The 25,115-nt window shown below is 53.0% G+C and overlaps 1 protein-coding gene across 1 annotated transcript in view; it reads right to left on the bottom strand.

Annotated features, from left to right (window-relative positions):
• Positions 1–25,112, bottom strand: part of DDX31 (DEAD-box helicase 31) — a gene marked incomplete at its 5' end in the record, with an annotated part of 66,862 nt that extends 41,750 nt beyond the window's left edge. Inside the window, 14 exons of the mRNA XM_029921051.1 lie at positions 3,116–3,175; positions 5,348–5,524; positions 6,253–6,488; positions 7,498–7,604; positions 7,714–7,833; positions 9,317–9,381; positions 10,110–10,151; positions 11,468–11,512; positions 16,872–16,936; positions 17,803–17,873; positions 18,948–18,991; positions 19,864–19,939; positions 20,029–20,285; positions 25,101–25,112. Coding sequence (XP_029776911.1) covers positions 3,116–3,175; positions 5,348–5,524; positions 6,253–6,488; positions 7,498–7,604; positions 7,714–7,833; positions 9,317–9,381; positions 10,110–10,151; positions 11,468–11,512; positions 16,872–16,936; positions 17,803–17,873; positions 18,948–18,991; positions 19,864–19,939; positions 20,029–20,285; positions 25,101–25,112 — 1,377 coding nt within the window. The remainder of the gene's footprint in view (positions 1–3,115; positions 3,176–5,347; positions 5,525–6,252; positions 6,489–7,497; positions 7,605–7,713; positions 7,834–9,316; positions 9,382–10,109; positions 10,152–11,467; positions 11,513–16,871; positions 16,937–17,802; positions 17,874–18,947; positions 18,992–19,863; positions 19,940–20,028; positions 20,286–25,100) is intronic.
• Positions 25,113–25,115: the final 3 nt, after the last annotated feature.

The following is a 25,115-nucleotide window of genomic DNA, read 5'->3' as shown; positions in this document are numbered from 1 at the left end:
CCACGTACCAGGTCCTTGAAAGGTTAAGGAATTAGAAAGGTCCTTGCTTTCAGATGTTTATAATTAAGATGAAAGAAAAAACACACATGTGAGTCCTAACTGTGTCTAATAATAGAAAAGACAGGAGGGAGGAAAATGGATTGGGAGGAGGAAGTCTGAAGCAGCAAATAGCGTAACTGTGAGTTTCTAAGTGGTTAAAACGCAGTTCCCGACTTTTCATAGAGACATTCAGTCTTCTGGGCTCATTAAAAGATCTTGGGATGATAAATCAAAATGGCAAAAGGTATGGGATCAAGGGGAGGGAAAGTCCCTCCGCAACACTTAACAACACGATTCCTCTTTATCAAAAGAAGCCAGTTCTCCATCTGCCGTGTCCTGACGTGGCCCCCGCTCCCCATTAACACTGAGGCTCCTGGAGGGCACGAGGGGGGCCTGGCACGCAACAGGCTGCTTAGAAGGACGCCGAGTGACAGCCTCTCCCTACCCGGCCGTGATCCACTGCCGCGGCCCAGTGCGCCCAGAAGCTTCTGGCCGGAGCACACAGACGCGGCAGAAGTAGGAGGAACTGCCAGAAGGCGGAAGAGCTGCTGTCACCAGGGACTGTGCGCTCGCTCCCTGGCTTCGAACTGGTGGGAGATGAGCCCCCCACCCGCCCCCTCCCCAGCGATCTTTGCTGCAGGCTGAAGCCAGGTGGGGCTGGTGGGGGACCAGCACACTGGAAGGTTGCTCGACAAGCAAACGAGCACGTACCAAGAAACTTCAGCGAAATCAGATTGTGGCCAAGTGAGAGCTTTCCGTGTGGCACCGGGGCTGGGGGGCACCAGGGCTGGGGGGCCGTGCTCTCCCCAATCAGCGGTGCTTTCTGTGTGGCTGACCTCACTGCAGGTAGCGGCCAGACAAAACAAGAAAACTCATCATAGGCTTCTGACCCCACAGAGAATTACCTTTTAAAAAGAATGATCTTCACTTCTACATATACCCACACAAAAAAACCCCAAGACTGAAACCAACCAAAACACTCAACTTCAAATACCTGGAGTTTTCTCTGAGACCCAGAGCTCACCCGCGTCTGTAAGAAACACCAGGAGACTTGAAAATTTTCCACCAGGGACAAACCTGACATCTTAAAGGTCAAAGATAAAAACATTTTGTTCTTATCTCAACTCAAACTCCAACACAAAGGTTCCTACTGTCTTCTGTTTCAATACACACGGCCTGTGATGCCAGCCCTGGGTACACCACGGATCCGAAAAAGTGAACTTATTCCCAACGAGCAGGGGCACTAACCTCAGCCTCCTCCAAACTTTAGAAAAAGGCAGACATTGCTGGTTGTCAACACTGTGTTCCTTTTTTTAAATTTTTAAATGTTTTTTATTTAATTTTGAGAGACAGAGAGAGAGCGCAAGCAGGGGAGGGTCAGAGAGAGAGGGAGACACAGAATCTGAAGCAGCTCCAAGGCTCTGAGCTGTCAGCACAGAACCGGACGTGGGGCTCAAACCCACGAACCGTGAGATCATGACCTGAGCTGAAGTCAGATGCTTAACTGACTGAGCCACCCAGATGCCCCTCAACATTGTTTCTTGGGCCCCAAAAATCCACCCATTTGGTCCACAAACCCTGAGTGCCTACAGCACACCTGCTCTCTGCCAGCCACCAGCACGGGACTGCACACCAAACCCAGTCTGCCCCTAGGGGCTTGTGCTTGCGGCGGCGGTGGGGAGGACACCTAGACCAGGTGTGGTGGGTGCTGTAAAGAAACGTGGGGTGCACTGGGAGGGCCTATGGGGGGACAATGGGCCCTAGGAGTTCACGTCCCTGAAAAACTGAAATGGAGGGAGAGACCCAAGCAGGGCTAGTGCTAGTCAGGGAGGGTGCCCCAGGCAGGGGCTGCGGGTACAAAGGCCCCAAAGCCAGGCAAGGAAGACCAACACAGTCAGGAGCCTTTCTGGCTGAGGCCAGGAGCAAGGGGGAAAGTGGAGGCCGAGGAGACAGAAGAGGTCAGGTTCCAGAGAGTACTGCCGGACACGGTGAGGATTTCTGACAAAGTTCTTTCCCAAGTAGAGCATCTGGCCTCATCCTCAGTATAGCGCCGGCATTTAGACACGGGCCAGAGCAAACACCAGCATCTGATTCGTGGGCGGGCGCCACAGAGCAGGGCCGCCTGGTCAGACTGGGAGGCAAGAGGGCCAGGAGTGACCATGCCCAGATCTGGACACCAGGGTCCCGGGACCACTGTGTGCCATGCCTCGTGTGAGAATTGGCACGTTCGTGTGATAAACGGGTGACCGGGCGGCTACCTCAAAACAAGGCTGCACTCACCTGTAAACCCTGAATTTAGAAAGAAAACATCTCATCACCTTCAAAACTGAACCCAGAGCAGGAGTTCCTTAAAACTTAACCTCATTAAGAAGTGAGGCCCGGACAGGTGTTCAGACAGCTCACAGTCCCCGTCCTGCCCAGCACCTGCCCTCCGGGTCACCCAGCCAGCCGGGCAACGTCACCGCCGCACGCACGGGGAGTAAGTCACGCCACCCGGGAGGGCACGAGGAGAGAAGGGGCTTTAATCGAGGGAGCCGGCGGCAACAGTGGTGCCGTGAAGCCCCAGAGAAGAGGGAGGGCACGGGGGGCGTGAGGTTTCAGTCTCAGCATGAGACCCATCATGAAGGCCAGCTCTGCACGGGGGTGGAGGGTGGTGGCACCCCTGAGGCCAGGGGCCGAATGACCTGGCCCAAAAACTGCAGGGCAAATGATAGACAAGAGCAAAGGAAATCTGTCCGCGCCCACCTATCTCCCTTTTAAAAAAGGCTCGAACAGAGGCAAGTGGGGCGACTCTGTTGTGAAAAGACTTTCTCAGCTCTAATTACTCCCGATAGCTGTAATTTACACGTTTTTGGTGGATAGAAATCACCAAGATTCACACGTTTTCAGGCCACCAGCTGCCACTATTAGTGAGCACATCGGCAAGACTTCTGCACGGCGGCGGCCGGCTGTCTGCGGTGCGGCCAGGGGACGATCAAAAGTGCAAGGCGACCGGCCACACCAAGGAGGCCCAGAGAGCCCGCAAGTGTCCTACGGAACCGCTCGGCCCTCACTCGGAGCACAGGACCGTACGTACCGTGCAGAGAAGGACGCCGGTCTTGGAACGTGAGAATTCTTGGAACACTGCTGTTCTTTCCTACAGAAACAAGGGAAAACAGGGCCTTACAAGTCTGAAGTCGGTCCCAGCGAGGCAGGCGCAGACGCCCATAACCCCCGCTTCCCCGGGCTCTGTAGGCGTGGAGAGGCTTTACCAAGACAGAGCGGTAGCTCCGTCACGTCTTCTCATCGAACCCTGTCCTTATAGGACTAGACTTCGCAGACTACTCGGAGGTGGGACATCTCCCTAAGATGGGGCCAGGGCGGGCACGGCCCCTCGGGATGGCCAACACCGGGAGTGGGCAAAGCCAGACCGCAAGTTCCTACACTCCGGGTTCCCAACTCAGAACTTACTCTAAGCATGTGGTTGAGAGGAATAAAGAATCACCACCTTTCCTGGAGGGCAATTTTCTTAAAAATGATAAAAACCACATATTTTTGCTACAGATTATATTTTATAAAATTTTTTAAATCTCTATTTTGAGAAAGAGAGAGAGCACAGCTGCTGTGTGCCCCCACCCCAGCCCTCCCCGACTCACGTTCCTGGTCTCTCTCCCTCTCTCCTTCAAAAATAAACATTAAAAATAAAATGTTAAAAAAATAACCCAGCAACTTTTCTCTCATGCTCGTAAACATGGTCAGGGGCACACCAACCGTCAGGGAGATGAAGCCAAGGTCATGGAGAGCCGTGGCTGGGGTGACAAGCAGGCGGGCGTGACTGGACTACTCTAGCTCAGCGTGGGACAAGACACAGAGACACTCCTTCCGGCCTGTGCCCGTCAGGGGCAGGCTGGGAAGGCTGAGCACCCCACTGGATGAGACAAGCAGAACGCGAACCTTCCGGAAGGAGAGACAACAGCAGTGACAATGGCCCCCGCGTCCAGGGGGCGCTCACGTGCCAGGCCCCGTACCCGGCCCGCGATCTGTGCTGAGTGGGTCATCACACCGACCCCACGAAGGAGGTGCCGCTATCCCCTCCATTCCAGCGACGTGCTAGCTGGCGCGAGGAGAGGGGACGCAGCCAGTGAAGGCAGAGCCGGGTCCAGCGCCCCAGCAGCGGGCCCCCAGCGCCCACAGCCCCGGGGGTCCCGCAAGACGAGCGCCCTCGCCAGGTGAGCCGATTGGACTGCAAGCGTTGAGCCGCAGAGCCCTCTGCACGACTGATTCAAATCCTCAGATCCTTCTGAGTCCACACCCGGCTCCCCGCCTGGCAGAAGGCCTCCCGTGAAGGAGACCGCGAGGGTGCGGAGGCCAAGCTTTGTCAAACAACAAATACGATAAATGGCATTAAGTTATGAAATCAACAAAATCCACTGCATCAGGGACCCCGAAGTTCGTAAAATTCACAAGGGCTGGACTATTCAGGAAATTCTATCCGGTCCTGTGGGAAGTAAGAAGCTGTGTCCTTGAGTGACCTTGAGCGCTCTCACTTTTCTGAGCCTCCATACCTTTAATTATTAAAATGACAAGACTGAGCACGAGAAAGGGGCGGGACCTGATGATTCTAATGTCTCCTCCAGCCCTCAAGATGCGCTTTTTACAAGCTGGTTCTAGTCAGGTGTCGCCCCGATTCCTGGTCGTCCTTCCCCGGCCCTGACCGAGCGCCCGTCACCTCCTAAGACAAGATGGCTGGCACTTGCGGGTGCGCGTACCCGCCTTCTGCGCCAGGGCGCCCCTCGCTCGGCTCTGCACCCACCGCCCGAACCTACGATCCGGGAGACGTGACTCTTCCTCAGAGCCGAGACACGGCGGGACCCTGAAGCCCCTCTCCCAACCGCGGCGTGAAGAGCGGAAGCGCTGCGTCTTGTTGACAATGACAGCAGTCGCGCTCAGCAGTACCATATGGGATCCACAATTTAGCTCCATTAATGCTCTTAATTTGAAGACATCAAGCCCTAATTACACACTGGGTACTAAAAAGGCAAAACCCCTCCCCGGTGCCAGCTACTTAGTGGTACTCTGTTGCCTTAACAGCTGGCTGCGGCGGGCACGGGCCAAGCCGGCCGTGAGCTCTCTCAGGTGGAAGAGGGCAGCTCGGAGCACGAACACCCGGCAACAAAAGACGCCCTTGCCGCCCAGGTCGCAGGCCGGGGGCTCAGCCCCTCGCAGCCCGGCCCGGTCTGGGCGGAAGCCTCCGCCGACCCCGGAGGCCGCGTTCGTGGTCGTTGGACTCGGGCCCGCTCCCACTCCCTGGGACGGGCACGGAGCTCACCTCCTGCTCCATGTCGCCGTGCAGCCGCAGGAATTTTAATCTCGCGGAGGCAGATGGTGGCCGCCCTGCCGCGGGGGCCCCCGAGCCGCCCGGCAGGGTCTGGAGGAAGAGGTGGTAGTGGAACTCCACCAGCTCACAACTCGAGAAAAAGACGATCATCTTCTGGTCTTTCTCAAACTACGTGGGTGCAGAGGGGGAAAGAACCGCCACACGTTTTTAAGATTAGGTGACACTAAGCCGAGTATTTCTCTAAGATACACAGCCGTGCTGACCCCAATCTGGAAACCCAAGTGACAGGCAGCTCTAAATTATTAAAAAAAAAGTAAACAACACTGATAGCACGCACCACAAAGAGCAGATGAAAGGAAAGTGACACAGCTACTGCTTCGGCCAGGGTCCCCGGCCTGAGAAACAGGGACGTATCGCCCACTGAGGCTGTGCAGCCTGTTCTCCCCCACCGCCCAGGCTCGCCACACGCTCCGCTACCCGGCTGGGGCCCCGGATGCAGTCCATCTGCAGCTTCGTCCCCGAGGCCTGCACCTCCACACACACCAGCGCAAGTAACCACGTGCATCCGGCAAGTACAGAAACACCGGGTTCTGACGGGCCTGAGCACCGGCCTGAGGTGTGCCCGTACTCGGCCAGTTTCTGCCCCCCCCGACACTCCGGGTCCTCAGTCCCAGCAGAGGGTTCAGGCACACTTGGTGTGCAATTAACAGTGACTGCTGACCTCTGGGTCTTTACCGCAGCCCGGGAAAGGCTGACTGGCAAAGTCTACCTTTGCAAACACAGTTACGTCGGAAAACGTGTGTGTGTGTGTGTGTGTGTGCGCGCGCTCTCAAGGCCACACACAGAGAACAGGACCGTCCTCCCCCCACCGAGCTGGGCCTGGCATGCAGTCCCACCTTGCACTTCTGCAGGATGAAGGCCGCCAGGGAGACGAGCCTCAGTTTGCTGGGAACCAGGGTAGCGTGCTGATCGAGACCCCCGGGCACCGCGAAGCTGTCCAGCTCGCCGCCGGGCACCGCAGGGGCGCCCTCGGGAGCCACGCTGCGCTCTGGGTCGGACTGCCCACCCTGTTCCTCCAGGACAGAAATCCGGACCGGATCGAGCAGGCTGATGTCAGCTAGCCGAGTCACACCTGGGAGCAAAGTGAAGAAGGCCCACAGGTGACAGGCACACCGTGTGGAGCCGGTCTCGAGCAGGCGCCCCGCACCCCACGCCCCCACGCCCAGGAAGAAGCACCGATGGGCAACACCAGGGCAGCAAAGGTGTGCCCTCTGGTCAGTCCTGCGGGGAGGTCGGGATTCCACCGCAGCACTGCTGACCTCGGGCCTAGGAAGACCCCCGACAGGGGCAGGAGCAGCTGTCTCTCCCCCCCCCCGCCCCCGAAGGGGGTCTATGGTCAAGTAAGTGACGAACGCCCTGATGGAAGGGGTCACGGGACGCCTTCACAGGGTCTGTGGGTCTGCAAGGCTCCGCGGCCGCCCGGCCGTGCTGGCACGCACCGCGCGCTCCGGCAAGGGAGGAAGGCGCGGCGCCTCCCCGACCGCCGAGCGCAGAACCGCGGGCCGCCTGGTACAGCCAAGGCGGCCTGGGAGTCGAGCGGCGGGCTGGTCTGCGCGCACCGCAACGGGCCAGCTAACGAGTGGGCCAGAGCCGAGAACACGCAAGCTGGGCTGTGCTGTGTGGGGGACGCTGGTGGCTGTGACTTTTCCAAGCCCTGGTGCCCCATCTATGAAGGAGAGCTCAGAGGGTCCATCTCATGATGATGGAAAGACAGAAATGAACTGCAACTTCAGAAACGAACCTGAAGAGGTTCAGTGCTCTTCAGGAGAAAGGTAGGCTGAGGACATGCACAATGAGAACCTCACGAAGCCTCTGGGTAGACGGGAGTCAGCCCCCGCCCTCCCTCTCCCCCCGCTGCCAGCACCGGGACCACTCTCTTTACGGAGGCAGCTCTGGACCTGCCCTGCCCTGCCCCCCACACCCCAGGGAGCCCCGCAGAGCCCTGGAAAGGCAGTCCTTCAGGGACACCTCCCTCCTGACCCTCTGTCCCCAGCGCTGAGAGCCACTGTGGGGGAATGACGTGCAGCACATCTTGATCACTCCTCCTGGTGAAGGACAAAGAGCGTGTCTTGTCAACCCACCTTCTGTGAGCGTGGCCGACAGCAAGACGTTCTGTCGCCGCCGGCACTCGGCGTTCACGGCGTTGAGAATCACCGTGACGTCCTTCTCAAAACCCAAGTCCAGGATCCTGTGGTTTCAAGAGAAGGGGTTTTCCTCCACGTACAACGCAGAGGCCGCGATGGGGCAGCAGAAACCGCTCTCTGCTCCCGCCGCTCACGCTTCCGGGCGAGGCTCACCTGTCTGCCTCATCCAAAACCAGCCACCGTATCCGACTAAAATGAAGGTTCTTTGTGGACTTGATGTGATCCACCAGTCGCCCAGGCGTCGAGATAAGGATGTTTATCCCCTTGCGGAGTCTGGTTAAAGTTAGACATCATAGAAGAAAGTAAATCAAACGGGGCCGTTTCAAGAGAACACGGGAAGGCGGCACGGGAGGCAGCTGCGCTTCCAGCGCCGACGCGCCCGGCTTCAAGTCCCGGCAGACGCGGAGGTAAGCGGATGTGAAGACATACCCGAGCTTCTATTTCCCCCAGTTTCTCGGGTCTAGAATGTACTCATTAAGATCTGAAATTACATTAAGATCATAAGTCAGCTAATCTGAAAGGAATCTTTTCTGTATAATCCCGTGCCCTTTATCTGGTTCATGGATCCTTCCTAGAACACTCCACAGAGACGGTCACCCGGCCTGCTTGCTCCTGAAGGTTTCTATGCAACTGAAACTCTGCTGAAGCGAGTTACCGCAGGCCAACGTGGCCCAAGGGCTCGGGCGGTTTCTCACAGCGACCCTTTGTGTGCAGCCTCCGTACAGCGGAGGCCCGACTGCCCCGCAGACCAGGGAGAAGAGAGCTCCGTTCTTCCTCCCCAGCACCCTCCACTCCAGATTTCCATAGCAGGACAAGCTTCCCATTTTTAGCTGAGTGTGTTTTCCAGCCTCTTGTGAAGTCAGGTTTGGTCACGTGCCTATGTTCAAGCAAGGGCATAAAAGGACAAACGGAATATGCAAAACCACAAGTATCTTGGAGGGAGGAGGGGGGATTATCTTTGTTTCTGCTGGCAGGGAACAAGATGCAAGGGCTGGAGCTCCAGCAGCTCTCCTAAGACTATGGGGTTCACTTAAACACGGAAGCCTCCGAAGGGACCTGGACCTTAGCCCGCACAGCAGGCAGGCCCTGACAGGTCACCATCAGGCTTCGCAGATGTGAAAGAAAAGCAGAACTGCCACAGTGTCTGTGCCACTGCTGTCTGTTGTTTATGGCTGAACCAGATCTAACCACTACCTTTAGGTTTCAAGTTCAATATTTACTCCTCAAGTTACAAACTACACACACACACAGCTGGGTATTACTACTAAGTGTTAAGTGAGAATATAATAAAAACGTTTCAAAAAGAACCAGACGATGTGGGATTTATCTGTGGTAACATTTTCTCCTGACGCCCATTACCAGTTCCTATCCAGAATTAGGAATCCGTGTTTTGGATATAAAAAGCGGAGTGTAAAGCCTTACATGGGAGTTTGGATCCTGCTCTTATAGAGCCAAATGACATGACCCCAGACTCCCAGTGTACACAAGAGAGAGTCACCAAGCGGGGGTGAACACCAAACAGGGGGGGACCAGGTGGTCGTTGGGGGAAGGGAACCTCCCTGGGCCCGTCGGAAGTCACAGGACAGCACCTCCTCCGGGGACCACGCCCCGCTGGGTCAGTGTGTCCCTCCGCTGTGGGACTAGGAAGCCCAGGTGGAGACAAGGCTCTCTCCAGGCTTAGAAGGACTGGGTCTCACTGAATAGGACAGAACAGACAGACTCAGACAGGAATGGACAGTAAACCGGCTCTGCATACCTGGCCTTTTCGGATTTCTTCTTCTCTCCACCCATGAGCACGCCAGGCACGATCCAGGTAAACGGCTGCGGGGAGACATCAGATGAGAATCAGCGCAGAGTCCTCTCTTCCTGAAGACATGGAGACCGATTCCAAGTCTTCGTCCTTAAAGAAGCTGGGAGCGAAGACTTAGGCTTCACTGCAGACGGGGCCACAGGGCAGACAGCACTCCGGGGCATCGCCCTCCCCGGCGGCTAGCAGCACTCACTTAAATCACAGCCCTGGAACCAGCTACCAGCACCGAGAAAGGGACTGAGGCCTTCTAAATGCTTCAATTAGCTCCTCCACCTTGCCCCGTCGAGGCTGAGCAGAAGACACAGCTGACCTAAGCACAGCCCTTCCTTACCCCCCACCCCGGACAAAAGGACGGACAACCTCGGGTTGGCAGGTGCAGGCTCTGAAGCCCGCTCTCTCTCCTCTCTTAAACCCTACGCGCAGCTTTCAGGTAGCTTTCCGTGTGATCGCTTCGGTTAGACCTGTGAGTCCCCGTGCGTGCCTTGTTTAGGGAACAAATTACAGGACTCTGAGCACCAGGAAACCCTAGGAATCTAAGCTAGAAATCGGCAGTTGGTCAACTTCAGATCAGGAAACAAACTACAAATTATACCGGGGAGAGCAGAGACGCCCAGGGTATAGAGCAAGATTAAAATAATTCCTTGCTTTTTGAAAACAAAGGTTAAGACTGGTAGACTTCTCCTTTCACAAAAAGTCAGGGGAAAAAAGATACGAAACGGGACTAACGGGCCCGCCTTACCTTCAGCAGTTTCTGGACAGTGTCGAAGCTCTGCAGAGCCAGCTGTAAGGGGTAGAGTCACAGGTACTGAGCAAGGCTGTTCCCACGCCCCCCAAGCCCCCCAGGCTTTTAAAAACTATTTAGACAATGTAGAGTGATCAGAATCCCAGCCTGGACCTTAAGATTTCAGAAGAAAAACCTGTACCACAGAATCTACTCAGAAAATAGACGTTGCTCTCAGCCTGTGTCTGAGAGCTGCCGGTTTGGAGCCTTGGGCAGGGAGGCCGCGTCCACTCCTTGGACACGTACGGAAACAGTGCTCTGTGCTCCCTCTGCTGGCCCAAATTCCCAGAGTGCCACCAGAGAGCCGCAGGCCTACAGTGCACGCGGATAGGGAAGTGTGCCCACCGCACATGCCTCTCTGTAGGAAGAGAGAAACAATATGCAGGAAGGAGTCACCTGATCGACAGGCCTGCGCCTGGGTCCCTGGGCCCTTGGCTTTAAAGGTAGCGTCCGGTAGCCTTCCAATCTGCCTGACAGAGCACTGAGACGGCCACTCCCAAGTCTACTAAAGGGACAAAATCCAACAAGCCCGGCAGAGACCAGAGGAAGTGAAAAATAACATAGGTTATAACCACTGACAACCACCAAAAAGCCTCAACGCTATCCCCTTATCCAAGGGTATGTGCAGAGTTTCCACACGCTTAGCATTCACAGCGCGTCCCGGGGAAGCAGCGAGTTGGCGCTGTGAAAATTTAAATAGCTCCACGCCAGCTCCTTCCCAGGCCGGGCTGAGAGGGCGCCGCGGGCTGTGCGGGGCCGTGCAGCGGGCTGCGGGGATCCTCCGTCTCCACGATCAATTCTCTGTGAGGAAGTGATTAGCATCTGATAGAACAGACACCCTCATCTACACCTGCCTCTGTAGGCAAATAACACAGATCAGACAGAAGAGACCCCACCGAGGAAAGAGGAGAGACGTCGAGGAGCTTCACGCTCAAGAACGAGTAAAATTCTTGGTACGAGGGCCTCTTTAAAAAAAAAAATAGTTCATTTGAGGGCCAGCTGCTCTAATTTTCAGTTAAGTTCGAAAAGAAACAAAAAAAGTCTAAAAATGTAATTACTTTCATTCCTTTTAAAAGGATAGAGGCTTGGAGCTTCATTAGTTTTTAGACGACAGGGAAATGCTTTTCCACACTTAGCTTATGATTTTCACAGTCTCTGAGTTCCTCTTCTTGACGGGAACCAGAGGAGGGCCGCCAGGCCAAGGTGAGGCTGCGGTAGGGAGAAGAACGGAAACCCAAACTTCTAAATTCAAACGGGTCTTACTTCCAAAAGGGAAGGGACTGCCTCGAAGCCGCCCTGACGGGGAGGCCGCTTACCTCTCTCGTCGGCACCAGCACCAGGGCGTAGGGGCCGTCGCTGCGCTGCGGACACACAGGGAAGAAGTGGCAGGCGTCAGTGAGCGGGGGCCGCAGGACTCGGGCGGACGGTGGCCACTTGCAAACAGGAGAAGCCGCCTCATGAGAGAGAGGGCCGCCGCCCACCCCGCTTCTCGTGCAGCCCTGTTCTAAAGGTTCTGCCCCATTCGATCAGACAAGAGAAAGAGACACGTATAAAACTGGAGAGTAGGAGATAAAACTGTCATGATTAGCAGATGATAGTGTATCCTAAAAAAAAAAAACTTCAGAGAATCCATTGAAAATCTACTACAAAAAACGACAAGTTAGCCAAGTAGCTGAATGCAAAATTAATGCACACAAATCTACAGCCTCCTCGCATAAAGAAGCTGGAAAGTACAAAGCAAGGGGGAAAGTCACCCAAGAGCAGTAGCAACAACAACGAGAAGCCTAACGAAAAAGTATAACCTCCATTCGAGAGAAGCTGTAACACCCTTCTGAGCACAGAACAAACGGTGACAGACTATCCGCGGGGAAGAGGACTCCACGCACACATACGCCGGTTCTAGACCAACCCACAGATGCGACACAATCCTAAGAAAACTGCCCACGCACGCACACATGCACACGTGACGAGACAAGCTGATTTCTAAGTTCCCGTAAGAGGTCGGGGGGTAAAAATCGTGCAAGAATAACCAAAACGTGTCGGAAAAACACCAGACACTAAGACAATTTAGAACCAGGATCAGGTAAAAATGGACACTGGCCTATAAACAGATTACAATAGCAAACCGAGTCTAGAACAGATTCAAAGATACGTGAAATGTAGGAAGTAAGGTGCTTTCCGCATCAGTTGAGAAAACAAATTATTCAGAGGCCTCACAAGCGAACGAAGTTAGAGAAGCTGGAATTAAGTTGGCCTTTTTACAGATGACACAAATCTCAACTATACAACACTAATCAATTTTATAATATAAAAACTTAGAATGGGCAAATACCCAAATTAAATTAAGTAATAAATGACAAAAGGAAGGGGGAGAAAGGGCCAATTTCCTTAGTTTACAAAAGGTCTGCAACTCAAACATGAAAATAAAAAAGACCACAGCAACTTACATAGAAAAATGGAGACAGGACAGGAATAACTAATTTACAGAAGTGAGAATTCAAGACACAGCTTTGTTTTCTTTTTACTTTTTTGTTTAACGTTTATTTTTATTTTTTTGAGAGACAGAGAAAGAGCAGGGCAGGGGCAGAGAGAGGGAGACACAGAATCCGAAGCAGGCTCCAGGCTCCACTCTGTCAGCACAGAGCCCAACGTGGGGCTCGAACCCACGAACCGTGAGATCATGCCCTGAGCTGAAGCCAGACGCTTAGAATGAGCCCCCCAGGTGCCCCGAGACACAAATTTTACACATATGAAGAACATGTAAAAGAGCCAGTAGTGTTACTATGGCAAGCGCGAGCAGGGGCTCCCGCACTGCCGTGGAGAGCGCCCAGGGGCTTAACCCATTTAAAGTTTAAGTCTGGGGGCACCTGTGTGGCTCAGTTGGGTAAGATTCTGGCTTTGGCTCAAGTCCTGATCTCATGGTTCATGAGTTGGAGCCCTGCACAGGGTGAGTTCAAGCCCCATGTCTAGTGAGCCTGTGTCCTGCTGCTCTCTTTCCCTCTCTCCCTCTGTCTCTCTGCCCCTCGCTCACTTGCACTCTCTCTCTCAAAAAAACCCTAAAAAATGAAACAAAATAAAGTTCTATAGTGGCGTTATCCACCAAATAAAAATGCCAGTTCCACTGAGGGTTTTCTGTAAAAGATATACCTGCCAAGTGTACGTAAAAAAAGTAAAATATTTCACAGACTGTACTTCTAATAGCCTTGTTTGTCGTGAAATACAGAAGGGAAGCTCTGCCAGCGAGGGAGTGACGCGGTAAGTCAGGACACCTACGTGCAGCGAGACCCCAGACAAGGCCCGTGGACACGGTACTGGGAGAGGCCATCCCAAACACGTGAAGGAGCACCAGCAGCGGAACACCACGTACACCCATGCAGTGCACCGAACACAACAGAAGAACAAACAGAAGCTCCGGCTGGGGGGGGGGGGGGGGCTGTGTGCACCCCCATTCGCTCTCTGCAGAGACCAGCCCCGGGAGGGCCGCCAGATGAGCACAAAAACCATCGCGTCCCCAGAGAGCCCTGCCATGCAAAGGACAGGGGACCGTAAGGACCGACTTCTCACTGTGTGTTTATCCGTACTCTTTTAATTTTTTTAACACTGTGGCGGATCTAAACTACACATTAAGGCAAAACGAAAAGGAACCCGAGAAAGGCCTCAAAGTCAGTGGTGTCCGGCGTCTCCAAAGGCTCCCAGTCACTTCGGACTGAATCCAAACAACGCCAGGGCAGAAGCTGAGTGTAGATTTAGAGCAGATTCAGTTACAAGTGTGGTTTTCATGTTTTGCATAGGAAACGTTTACCCACGAGGAGGAAAGGATTTGGAATTCAAACGAGAGCCGCCTGTACCCGACACCGAGCCTGCGAGGCCGCGCTGGAGCCCAGGCGGGGGTCGGCAAACATGTTAGTACGGCAGTGTCGGCGCGCCGAGTGTGACGTTAGCAGACTCTGACATTTCAAAAGGTGTTACTACACAGAGAAGAAGAGAGAAAAATCAATTCCTCGCAGGGCACAAGTGAGTAAAGAAGGATGGAAGTGTTCTTAAAAAAAAAAAAAAATCAGAGCCCGAATCACTGAAAGAACGAAAACACAGAAGAGCAATCCATTCTCATCCCATCTCCGAAGTAATTTAAGACTCCGCTGGAGGCCTGGAGTCTCCTGCTCCCTCCAGATGGGTTTTTTACAGGTCAAATCATTTTACAATGAACTCCAAGGGTCTCTATTGAATATTCCTTGAAATAAGTGAGTTGAACTTGGGCTTAGAGAACTCTTTCTACAGAATACTTTGGCCTTGAAGAGAAGGAGCTGTTACTGACATTAAAATGCACGGAGTAAACAGAAACAACCACGTGGCTTGTGAATGTCTCTGGATAGAACAAATCGGCCAGCCGCCCATGCGGATGGCGGGGATGCTTCTCAACCGTCCACGTGCGGTCGCTCAGGAGCTCACGGGGACCCGAGAGGACGTGCAAGGCTGTTGGCTCCACCCCCCGGGGAAGTCACTGAGACAGAGACACACACAATGATCTCCTCGAAGACACACTCAGACCTGGGATTTGGGCAGAGCTGCCCACCACACTACCCGCTTCAGGGACGTGACCTCATCTCCCGTCCTCAGTTCCCGGGCCTGTGAAATGAGACAGCTGGGCCGGAGCTCCAGGACCCGTTCCAGCTCAGTGAGTCCCCAACTTTCCAACTACGCACATGCCAGTAACAACCTGCCACTATCGAGCAGGTGTCCTAAAAACCAGAAGTGCGTGAGACTTTACCACATGAGAGCAATACTCTGCCTTTCTCCTCTAGCTACGCAGCCGCACAAGGCCAAGTCCTTCACATGAATGATCTTGCTGCAAGGGGCCCGACGGGAAGAAAACACCAGTCACCTGCAGGAAACAAATCCCTCACTTCGCCGCCGCAGAGGAAATCGGTGTCCACAGTGTAAGTATCTTTCTTTTCATGCACACGCACGTGCGCACACCCCCCCCAGTATTATTTATGAAATCAGACCATCCAATACACACTGTTTGATACTCTGCCCTTTTGTGATCAACATGCAAAAACGCCTATCAAGTTCACAAAGAGTAACGGAAAAAATTATCAGTTTTAATGGCTATGTAAGGTTCCATGACTTGGACGCTGTGCAGGATTTCTGTTTTACAGATTTAAAAATTTTAAAGTAAGTTTTAAGTAAAATGTAAACATTCATTCTGAGATAAATGCAGGAACACAACAAGACTACACAAACCCTACAGAGAACTCCCGATACTCTGCTCCCAGCTTCCTTAGACGGTATCGACTTTCAAACTCCTAGTGCAATGATCAAAACCAGGAAATCAACAGTGATGAGATACTATGAATTAATTAATCTACAGACTGTATTCTGATTTCTGACTCAGTAACGGCCTTGCTCCAGAGTAGGATCTGATTCAGGACCACACAGTTGCATCTAGCTATTAGGTCTCCTTCATCTCTTTTAACCTGGGGAAGGTCTTCAGCATTTGTGTGTATGTGTGCGTGTGACCTTAATACTTTTGAAGAGCAACAGCCACTGTGCAGAATATCTCTTGATTTGGGTTTGTCTGATGTTTCCTTATAATTCAATTTGGGCAAAAAAGCCAAGGAAGCAACACCATGTCCTCTGGGCACCCATCTGGAGGGAGTGCATGAGGTGGGCACATCTCAGCACTGGCGGTGCCCACGCTGACCACCCGGGTGAAGGCGGGGCCGGCCAGGCTTCCCCATCACAGTTACCGCCCTCTCCTTGGTGATTAAGAGGGATCCGGCAGGGAGACACTTTGAGACCCGGTAACTATCCCAGGTTTCACGCCGATTTCACCCTCTCCTTCAGCACGTGATGATCCCTGTGTGGACGCTACTAAGGCATCTGCCAGACGGTGACGCTTCTAGGATGCCCACTGGAACCCTCCTGGAATGGAAGGAAAGCCCTTCCTTCTCCCATCTAACGTTCAATACCTTATTCGTATCCGCTTGTGCTCATGGGTGTAGGTCTTCGGCTCTGGGCTACAGTCCGGTGCTATCACTACTTGTTTAGTCGCTCAGTATCAGGCAGGCTTGACCCACACAGTCTGTGTCCCCTCCGAGGAGAGAAGTAGCCAATGAGCCCTTCTCGTCGGCTTGTGCGCCACCTCACCTCCCACGTCAGAGCTCACCATGTCCTCCCTACTGAGGACAAGCAGGGACACATCTGTGGGGCCCTGGGCGGGGCTCTGAGATGACGTCTGGGCCTCGAGCCTGGCAGCTAAGTGGCCTTCGGGGGAACCTGATTCTGGGCCCTTTGGCCCAAACGCTATCTAAATGCGATTCCCAACTATAGGCAGGATTCCATCATTGCTTCCCGAGCCTCCAGTTCTTTCTGAAAAATTAGATGAAGGTAATACTGTAATGCGGTGGGGCCGGGGGTGGGGGTTAAGATTCGAGAAGATAACACAGGAAAGCATCCAGCACAGTGTCTGACACGCGGGGAGCATTTACTTTACAAACGTTCTCTGGTGGACCTGCCGCGGCGATTACAAGACAGAGTCATTCTACCCGACTCCGGGCACAGTCTTCAGATGCAACGTGTTCATGGGACACAAACATCAATGAACAAATAAAAAGGAGGCAAGAAAATAATGCTAAGTGAAAACAGAGCCTTTGGTCCTGATGGTACTGCTTTGGGTCAGTTCAGCAGCTGCTTATGCACCACGAGCCATGAACTCACCTGTATTTTTGATTTCATTGCTTGAAGAGACTGGACCACAGGGATGCAGTAGGCAAGAGTCTTACCTTTAAAGAAAGTACAAAGGCAATTACAATCACAGACCCTGTAAGACGTAGGAAGCGCAAAGACAGTAAAGAAAATGGCCTCTGCTATCTTCGGGCAGCGCTGAACTCCGGGGACAGGACGCGTGCACGTCCTGCGTCCAGGAGAGGCGGAACCCCACTTGCCTGCCTGCCACAACTGCCAGCTGTGCTTTGTACACCCCGCACCTCGGAGAGACCCCTGTGGCTTCAGCCCCTCTACCCAGCTAAGAAGGGAGAGAAGGACACATTTCCCAAGTGACACAAAAGCTCAGCTTGGCGACTGTCCCTCAAAGCTAGACAACTCCTCCTTTAAAGTCATCCTTAACCACTCAACTGGGCCTCCTGGTCAAGTGCGTGGCCTGGGCAGTACTGAGGTGTTCAGAAGCCAGTCTGAAGCCGAGCGAGCCCCTACAGCTTTGGGTCTCCACCCCCTGAAAGGTGGCTGAGCAGGGGCGGGCCATTTGGAACAAGCAAAATCTGTGCTCCGTGTTGGAGCAAAACAAGTAGCATCCAATTCGGGTGTGCTCTGTGCTTTATTCTATGAAAATATCTATGCCCCCACTGGAGGGAGGGCGGGTAGCTCAAGCCACAGATGGTGGACTGGGCAGAGCCTGACAGTGGAACATGACCACGTCCGGATCATTCCCGATCACAGCACCATCGTCCACCCCCTTCCTTTCACCAAACGAGCAAATCCAGTGCTCCGATCAAGAGCAGGCCTGGCCTCCCCTCCTCCCCCAACAAAACAAATCTGCCGCCACCACAGACAGAGCCCTTACTAGTGACCTACAACGTGACCATGACCTTGGAACCGGGGGAAGAAGGGCAGAAGTTACACGGTGACTGACCTGAGCCCGTCTGAGACCTCACCAGAGCATCTCTGCCCTCCAGCAACGCGGGAATGCTCTGCTTCTGCACGCTGGGGCCACCCAAAAGAGAGAACACAGGCTTGTCTGTAATATTTCCCCGTCGTGTTCACAGGCAGAGGAGCAGGCACACCGATCGTGACTGCCCCCACGCTTCGCTTCGCCTGCCAACTGCCACCCTAGGGGATGGAAACACTCGAGCCAGGTTGCCGAGCAGCTTCTGATGACTGGAGGAATAAACCCTCAATTAAATTTCTGGAACTCAGCTGAACATGTTGAGGCGAGCCAGAGACTGGCCATTCTGGCAGACTGATTAAAAAAAAAAAAAAAAGGGACAGGCGTGATGACAAACTGGAGCTGTCCCGTGGCAGCAGCGGGACCCGGGGAGGCGTCACGGCAGGATTCCCACGCAGAAGGGCACGAGGAATCTCGTGAGCCATGTGATGGCCCGGGGCTCCGCTCGCTCTCCAGAAAACCGAGCCGTGTCCCACATGCGTACTTAAAAGCAAATAATGAAAAAGGCACAGAATCCATTTAAATTTGGTTGGTGAAACCGAGTTCAAAGAATCGGTGAGGGAGCTCCTTATTTCATTCTTCAGCCCTCATTAATTCGCGCCTGTGAGGAAGATGTGCTGATGCGTAAACGCGCACAAGCAGGCGTGCTCGCAGAGAGGCGGCGCGCCTCTGCTCTACACCCCTTCCTACGCCGCTTCCCGGAGGCCTTCACTACTAAACAGTCAAAAATTTATTTCAGTATCCCTCTATCTCCAACCCAACATCTACGCCTGTCTTTTTGGTGGCCTCTAATTCTTACTAGTGAACAATGACACGAGAAATCGGGGACATGTCCTCAGGGAAGCACGGACAGCAGCAGGGTCACATGGAGACCACTGGCTGGACCACATCCGAGCTGAGAACAGAAGTAGACGGGGACTCAGCCTCCCATCTGACGAGCGGGGGGAACGGAGCGGCTAAGTGACGTGTGTCAGGCCCTCGATGGGCACACTCTGGCGGTGCTAATACCCACACAGAAACGTGGTCTGTGCACCGCGGAGGAGTCAGATCTCGTCTGGTTCTACCCATCCAAGTCTTAAGAAAATCAAGACCGGCCTAGAACCCTTCCTTACCTGGTCATACTCGTCATGTTTAAGACCGTGTTTATTGTGGAAATCTAAAAGAGAAAACAAAAAAATAAATATCTTCACTGATTTTTTTTGGGCAAAAACCTATTTAATGCAAAAAAGAAGATAACGGGGCTAAAACCCATGGCTGTGCTCAAGTCGAGTTCTTCCAACTCAGCGAGTCTCACCTGGGGTGCTTCTTCCTACCTCACCCCACACAGGTGGCAACGTCTAGAGACTTTCTGGTTGTTACAAGTGGGGCCGGGGACACCGCTGGCATCAGGTGACTAGAGGCACGGGGTGTTGCCCGACACCCTCCCACGCACAGGACAGTGCTCACAACGAAGTTACCCCAAATGTCCACAGCACGACCCTGCTCAACGTCCCTGCAAGAACAGCTTACGCAGGGCAACCCAAAGGAGTGAGCGAGCGGCGGCCACAGGAGCAAAGGAAATCCAGATTCCCTAAAAGTCACTGCATTTTCCTCTCCTTACTCATAACTAAGAGCAGAAACTCTACTCACAGTTAAATTAAAAAAAAAAAAAAGAAAGCCCGTCTGTTTGCAGAGAACCTGTGTTAAAACGGCCCCGTCTTCCTTCGATTCTTGGCAACAGCAGACGACCCCCAGCAGGACGATGCCAGCTCGGGTCCCTCTCCCGCCCAGACCGGCCTCCACATCCCACCTGCCTGTGATTGGGAGCCCGTCCTGGGGCACAGCAAGTGGGGTGTCTGGGGTCCTCACAGAGGGGGCGGGGCGGAGAGGAGGACAGTGAGCGGTGACCTAAGCTCGCGGGGATTATCCCAGAAGAGCATTGCACCCATTCGCCTTCCCTCTGGTAACTGGGAGCAGACAGGACCACTCTGACTCTTCTTCCCAGACATCCCCAACGACCGGCCGCGCGGGACGCTGAGCCGTACTCACTAGATGCGGGTGCAGGTCCAGCTCGTGGAAGGCGTCTGAAGTAAACACCTGCTCTCGCACCTGCTGCACGACAGGTCTGCAAATGACGGACAAAACCCGGCGTCAGTTCCGTCCACGGACACTCCACTCCTTTCACCACTGAAGCGCGTCTGCACCTGAACGTACCTGGGGAGCGCTGGGATTTCGGGGTTGTTTTTAAATAACGAAGACGTCCGAACGCACGGTTTCTGCTCTCGGTCTTTATCACTGACGCCAACCGCAGAGTTATTAGGAGAAAATGGTTTCTGGGCCTTCCCCTTAGAAGTCCTCTGCGTTCCGTCAGCCGCGGCCTTCTTGGCCGGGAGAAGTGCCGCCGTGGTCCTCCGTTTCGCCGGGGGAGCCTCACTGGACGCGCCGTACTTTCTTCTGGTGGCCTCTGCTCGCTGCGTTGTTCCCCCAAAGGAAAGAGCGACAAGAGAGGCATTAAGCCATGAAGACAGACCTCAGAGTGAAGCCTGACTGCCCCCGGAATTGCCTCTCTCCCTGCGGAGATCATTACGCCCCATATGTCAAGCAACAGTTTAGGGTCTGCAATCGGATTCTTTGAATCAGCCTTTTCTTTTCTCCCCAAAAAGAAACCCCCCCCCCCCCAAAGCTCAGCTCATTCATCCACTAGACCTCACCATCCATCGTAACTATCAACTCACCCAAGAGGAGGGTGAGGCTAAAGAAGGGAGAAACCTTCTGGGGGCTGGGCATTACCAAACGGGAGTCTCCTGGAAGGGAGGAGCGGGCCCACCTTGCGAAGTGCGCACGCTGAGTCGATCCGTTTCCCTGGGTGTCCATCTACAGGGCAAGCAAGACCGAGGAGGGGAGCGCAGCAACAAAGCCTGCCGCTGACTGTACGTGGGAGGCTGCATCCCAGCTCGTGCCCAGGAAGCGGAAACCCTCATTACTGCTCTGCCCCAGAGCGCTTGGACTGCTGTCACTCTCTCCCCTCACGCTGCTCCCCCAGACTCGGATGGCTTGGAGTCGATGCCGACTCGCCGTCTCCACTCCAAATGAGAATTCCACTCCATCCATCACGTCTACCACAATTATTTCCAGTCCTCCTTGCCATTCAATTCCCCATCTGATAGCCGGTTACAGGCTACAGCACTCGCTATGTTTTTCTTGCCTGTTGCTTCTTATTTCCGTAACATGAATGTACGATGTCCAGACTTCTCCTAGGAGAAGCAACATCCAATTTTCTTTGGGGGAAAAAAAAGCATTCTATTTTCTTTGCCTTCTCTTCCAATTTACACACGAATACAAAAACATCCCACGAGTAGCTAGTGCTCATTATCCTGGTGTCTTCATTTCTCCTGGAATGTTATCCTCCCCATAGCCTGAAATGATGAATTTCATCTGCACACCAGCTTGCTTTAGCCATGACCGTCAGCTGCAGGCTAACCTACCAGTAACAGGAGCTGTTTGTTCTTGGCACCCTAGGACTCCTATACTTGAATAATTCAATAAATACAACCTTGAGGATTTAATATGAATGAAGTTAAATACTATTAAGTTAAACATAACCTACTTCATTTTACAAAGTTAAAGTTTATGGATGTTCAGGGTAAAGCAAGAGATTGAAGTCAAGTTCCAGGTCTGCTGAATCATTTGCAAGGCAGAATGAAACATGCAGATTTTCCCTGATTTATGGAACCGTAGGCCCGAAGCCACTCCCAGCACAGGCTGCCCGACAGGTGGCCTTGCAGCAGGCCTTGCCTACACACCTCCTCTTGCAGTTCCCCAGACCAAATGCGAGGGTCAGGAAGCGGTTTCGGACATTCAGACAAGGGCCCCTGTGATCGTGCCCCTGGCCGTCTGAGGTCTGCTTTCCGCAGCAACACAAAACAAGCCTGTTCCCTCTCAGACACAACATTCCTTCACACATCACGGAAGTCTTTTATTTTCTTCTTTGGACTAAATATCCCAAACAGGACACGAACTTTCAATCCTTTATTACCGCGTCAACTGTTCTCTATAAGCAAGTATTCAGAATTAAGCACAGTACTTCACACGGTTTCCACTGCTGTTAGGCTAAAATTCAAAAACCTGTAATATGATCTACAGAGCCCTCTAGAAGCTGGCCTCTGCCCATCTCACCAATCTCAGCTGTCCTGGTCTTCCTTAATTCCTAGAATGTGCCAGGTTCCTTCCTCAGGGCCTTTGCACATTCCCATACCCACATCTCCAACCCCCACTTTGGCTGGTTAACTCAATCTCATCCTTCGGATTGAGGTTTACTGGGTCCTCAGAAGAACCTTTCCTGACCTCTCCTCTTCACATAATCCAGCCCGTGTTCCTACTCCTGGCTTTCCCGGCACCCTTATTCTCCTCTATAGCGCTCAGTACAATTAGAAGCATAAAATGTAATTTTGTTATGTGGGGTTGGTCTTCCCATTAAACTGTAAACTCTATAAGGAAATGGACAAGTCTGTCCTCTGTATGGACTCATGTCTGCAGAAAGTAAGTGCTCAATAAATACTTACAAGATGAATGACACACACCGGAATTACCCCTCTCCATAAGCTGGACACTACCCCACTACTTGTTAGTTTTTCTGCCCTGGCATCCACAACGTTCATTTAAAACACCCTACCACTTAGTGGCTGTCAGGTAGCTTGATGCCGGACATACAAGGCTGGAAAATAGGCCAAGCCCTTGAGGAACTCACAGATTAGCTCAAGAGACCAAAGTATAAAACCACACAGCCAAACCTGGTTTGGTACTCAGAAACCATACGTGTACCAAGGGTTGTGAAAGCACAAAGTAAGAAGCCCACCATGGCCTAGGTCAAGGGGAGAGGAGGCCAGGAGACAGAAACGCTGCAGGAGGCTGCACCTGAGCAAAGAACGCGCCTGAATCTCCTAAAACCTCAGCTCTACAACATTAAGCAAATCACCTCCCCCGGAGTCTCTGGTCCTGCACTTGGCAAAGTGAGGGGGTTCTAGCAAATGCCCGTTAGGACTCATGGAGGCCTAAAAGTCTAAATACTATGTCTCTGACGTTAATACACTATAGCTCAGGCGATACACCAAGGACTTAAGTGAATGATCTAATGTAGCAATACAGGTACTGGTATCAACCCATTTTACAGTGACATCACTGAGGCAGAGACATGAGGCTCTTGTCCTAGGATCACTAGAGATCCACACTTTGCTCGGGCATGATTCCACAGCCAGGGTTCCTGAGGATTGTGCGATAATACCATTCATTAATTCCCCTTTGGTTAGAAAACATCAAATAAAGCTTGATCCCTCTTTTGAGTTGTTTTCTAGAAGGATATACAACAAAATGTTACCCAGAGTTATATCGGAGTATACTCCCCAAACTCTCTACAATAAATGTGTATTAACTAAATCATCAGAAAACATTTTTAAAAGGAAAACATTCAGTGTTATGTATAGCATAACTTAAGTCGCTGAGACCTTCCAAATCCAGTTTATTAGCTACCACTCCAAATTCAGATCACTGGCAAATCTGATAAGTGCATCTATAATTCTCATTCGAGACATAAACAAAATACGTAGATGCAGAGGAGGGCACCGCAGACCGCCATGACCTTATCAATACCTATCCTTTTGACGCAGTGGTTCAGGGGATCATAAAACCTGACACACTATTTTTTCTTACTCAACTCACTCAACAAAGTTTGGGGACTTGGGGGTGCCTGGATGACTGTCAGTTGAGCGTCTCACTTGGGCCCAGATCATGATCTCACGGTTTGTGAGTCCAAGCCCCATGTCGGGCTCTGTGCTGACAGCTCAGTGCCTGGAGCTGCTTTGGATTCTATGTCTCCCCCCACCCCCCGTCCCTCCCCCACACTCATGTTCTCTGTCTCTCAAAAATAAACAAACTTAAAAAAAAAAATGTTTGGGGATTTTTTAAAAAACATTTTAAAGTCATCTTTATACCCAACGTGGGGCTCGAACTCACAACCCCGAGATCAAGAGTCACACGCTCCACCTACTGAGCGCCCCTCACTCAACAGTTCCAATAGTGCTTCCCATGTGCCGCTAGGCACCCATACAGCACACACAAGCATCCCACTGGCCTCTGTATGTAGTGATTCCATTACTCAAAACGCAGCCAATACAACCTTCTTCATCACTGGCATTTACTAAGTGCTCCTATGGGCAAGAAAATACATAGGATCTTTATGTATTTCATTTACTCCTCATAAATAACTTCATACGAGGCAGAATCTATTGTTCTCATTTCACGGGGAGGAAAAGTGAGGATCAGACCTCTGCAAGGTCACAATACCAGCCTGCTGCAAAAGCTGCCTTCTAATCTCAGGTCGGTCCTACCCCAAACCCCAGGCTCCCCCTTCCTCCTCCCAGAGAAGCGGCTACTCCACTGGCTAGCTGAAAACGCCTGCTCCCAAACCTCTAAATCCTAAAGCTTGATTATCACTAAAAAAACCACCACACTGAAACCCTCATACGAACTCGAGGAATTTCAACTTCGACGCTGGATGAACTGCCCTTCCGCAACTGACCTGTCAATGGTATCACCTGTTGCTTTCTGGCGACAACACACACCTCCCTCAGCCCGAGGTCGTACAATTTCTGGCCTCTGCGGGAACTCACGACCCTACAACGGACTCTCCTCCCTGTAGCCCCCTCCTCTTTTCCAGGAGGGAAGTCACCCGTCCCAGAAACCAGTTTTGAGCTCTGGCTTGGTTTAAACTTAAGGCACCTCTCCCCTCCCTGGTGAGCGGAGTCTACTGATGCTCCGTTATCTTCTCTCCTCACTACACGTGGATGAGAATCTAGGGCAGTTTCGCAAGTTTGTGGGGAAAAAAAATCGCTAGTCTCGAGTTCCTGAAGCAAACGATGGCCCTTGGTTGAGACAACGGTGGCGGACAGAAGATAAGAGGCGAGGCTGGCCAGGGGCCGGGCGGGCACTCGCCCCAGGTCCTAACTTGGGGCGTGAATCCGCCTTCCCACCGCCGACACCCGCAGCCCGAGAGTCGGCGGGCGCCCCTCCCCATCCGCGCCGCGCCCCCCGCGAGGGGATGTCCCGTTCTCCGACACGTGTCCTTCCGCGACTCCTCCAGAATCTGCCAGATCCCGCTCCCCACCCCCGCCCACGACTTCAGCGGCACCTCCAAACCGTACCCAGCGGCCACACGGCCGCTCGCGAGGTGCGGCGGGCCGGGCCTCCGGTGCGGACGGCTCTGAAGCCGGGTCAGAACTCACCCGCCTCACCTGGGCCCGGCGGGG

This window comes from Suricata suricatta, chromosome 13, assembly GCF_006229205.1.
Source record: "Suricata suricatta isolate VVHF042 chromosome 13, meerkat_22Aug2017_6uvM2_HiC, whole genome shotgun sequence".
NCBI lineage: Eukaryota > Metazoa > Chordata > Mammalia > Carnivora > Herpestidae > Suricata > Suricata suricatta.
This window is presented reverse-complemented; position numbering and strand designations above follow the sequence as displayed.